General features: G+C 35.9%; 1 protein-coding gene across 1 annotated transcript; it reads left to right on the forward strand.

Annotated features, from left to right (window-relative positions):
• Positions 1–1,157: 1,157 nt before the first annotated feature.
• Positions 1,158–1,706, forward strand: LOC131159625 (polcalcin Bet v 4-like). Its single transcript, XM_058114663.1, has one exon. The coding sequence runs from the start codon at positions 1,223–1,225 to the stop codon at positions 1,478–1,480; it is 258 nt and encodes an 85-aa protein (XP_057970646.1). The 5' UTR covers positions 1,158–1,222; the 3' UTR covers positions 1,481–1,706.
• Positions 1,707–1,963: the final 257 nt, after the last annotated feature.

Here is a 1,963-nt window from a genome sequence, read left to right on the forward strand (position 1 = left end):
TAATAAAATTCTATTAATTGAATAAAATCTCTTCTCGTTATTATTTAATATTTGTTTGACCTATGATAATAATTATCATTACTCCAATGCGTGTTCTAAAAATTTTGTATTATAATTAATTAGAAATATATTTTTAAAGATAATTATGGGTGATAAAAAATTGGACTATAGAAGCCTAACCGGGTTAGCTCAAGTGGTAAGGGCGACTTTTGACTTTGGTGACCCTATGGTCACAAGTTGGATTCCTCCTTAAGAGTTTACTTTGGTACGTGAATTACTAAAGGAGCGTCAACGGACGAGCGGCTTTCACCCCTCCGAGTTTGATACTGCATCATAGTGTCTAAAGTGATGCGATCATAGTGTTTAAAGTGATGCGATGGTGGTTAGAGTTTCCGGGTTATAATAAAAAAAAAAATGCCTAGACCGTAGAAAGATGAATCCCCTTTAAGTGTATGTGTGTGAAGATGAATCTCCTTTACACTTTTGTATGTGTGTGTTTATATATATATATAACCCTAATGTTACCGATTCAATTACTGATTTGACTAATTCAACTCATTTGGTGGTTTCATTATATCGAATCGGTCACCAACCAAGATTTTAAAACTATGAATCAAACTCATACATGGGAAATAGTAAGAGTGGGATATCCGTAGTTTATGTGAATTCTTCATTCCTAGGGATGAGATTCTCGCCATGATACATGATCGCTGAATGTTTAAATATGCTTTGAGCCAAACACCCTCCTTAAATAATATTTCTTTCTTTTTTCATCATTTTACATTTTTAATCTCGACAAATAGTTGAAAGTTCCATTCAATGTGATCCGATTCTAAAGCATGTCCCTCCTATTCCTTAGCATGAGTCATGACTCATGATCCGTCTCTATTCACAACGAAAAATTATTAGGTAGACTAAGTCTATCATGTCATTCATAAATCAATACAACAAAATGATAAAAAATCATAAATTTTATGTATTTATTTAAAATTTTTTTTAAAAATATTTTATTTATGTAATTAGTGCATGAGCTGTTAACGATATATTAGGTTAGTTTTAAATGAAAAGTAGACTCAGTCTATCATATAATTAACAGACGCTACCTTTTCGTTACATTTAAAAGCCCCACTCCTCTTCACTCCTCGTCCTCACAATCTCCCATTCCCCAAAACGCGAACCGGAGAAAAACGCACTCCATCGCCCACCACATCAGTGCACAGACATGGCGGATGGCGAAGCGCAGGACAAGGCCGTGCGGGAGCGAATCTTCAAGCGCTTTGACGCCAACGGCGACGGCAAGATATCGTCCGCGGAGCTGGGGGAGGCCTTGAAACAGCTCGGCTCTGTCACCGGCGACGAGGTGAAGCGCATGATGTCGGAGATCGACACCGACGGCGACGGTTTCATTTCGTTCCAGGAATTCACCGAGTTCCACAATGCCAACCGCGGCTTGATGAAGGATGTCGCCAAGATCTTCTAGTTTCTTCCTAATATATATGTATGTGTTTGTTTTGTGCTGCATTTCCGATTTTCTGATCTTGATCACAGATATGAGGTGTTCGATTTCGTGTGCGAACTGTTTTGGCTGGAGTTTTAATTGTAGACTCCGGTAAAGGTCGTAGCCTCAGGTGGCGTTTTGTTTATTTGATTGAAATTGGAACTTCGAATGCTTTTGATTCGAGCAATTATTTCTTAATTGAAATAAAGTAGCATACATATTGAGCTTTTGATGCAATGGAATGGGGAGAAATTGAATTGAAATTTTCATCCCATTCTTTATTTTTTTTATTCAAATTTTTATTTCTACAACTTAATTCCTTTTTATTTTTCAAAAAAAAAAACACCATGATGATGTCCATGCTTTTCATTTGAGAGTTTCAATTTTGAATTTAAGATTGGATTTAGCTATGTGAATCAAAACAAAAATTTCGAATAAAAAGTTTTGCACAAATATTCTTTCTTA

Source organism: Malania oleifera, chromosome 7 (assembly GCF_029873635.1).
Source record: "Malania oleifera isolate guangnan ecotype guangnan chromosome 7, ASM2987363v1, whole genome shotgun sequence".
NCBI lineage: Eukaryota > Viridiplantae > Streptophyta > Magnoliopsida > Santalales > Ximeniaceae > Malania > Malania oleifera.

Excerpts from the sequence above, each read along its gene's own strand:
- LOC131159625 (XM_058114663.1), top strand. The coding sequence starts at position 1,223 with ATGGCGGATGGCGAAGCGCAGGACAAGGCCGTGCGGGAGCGAATCTTC.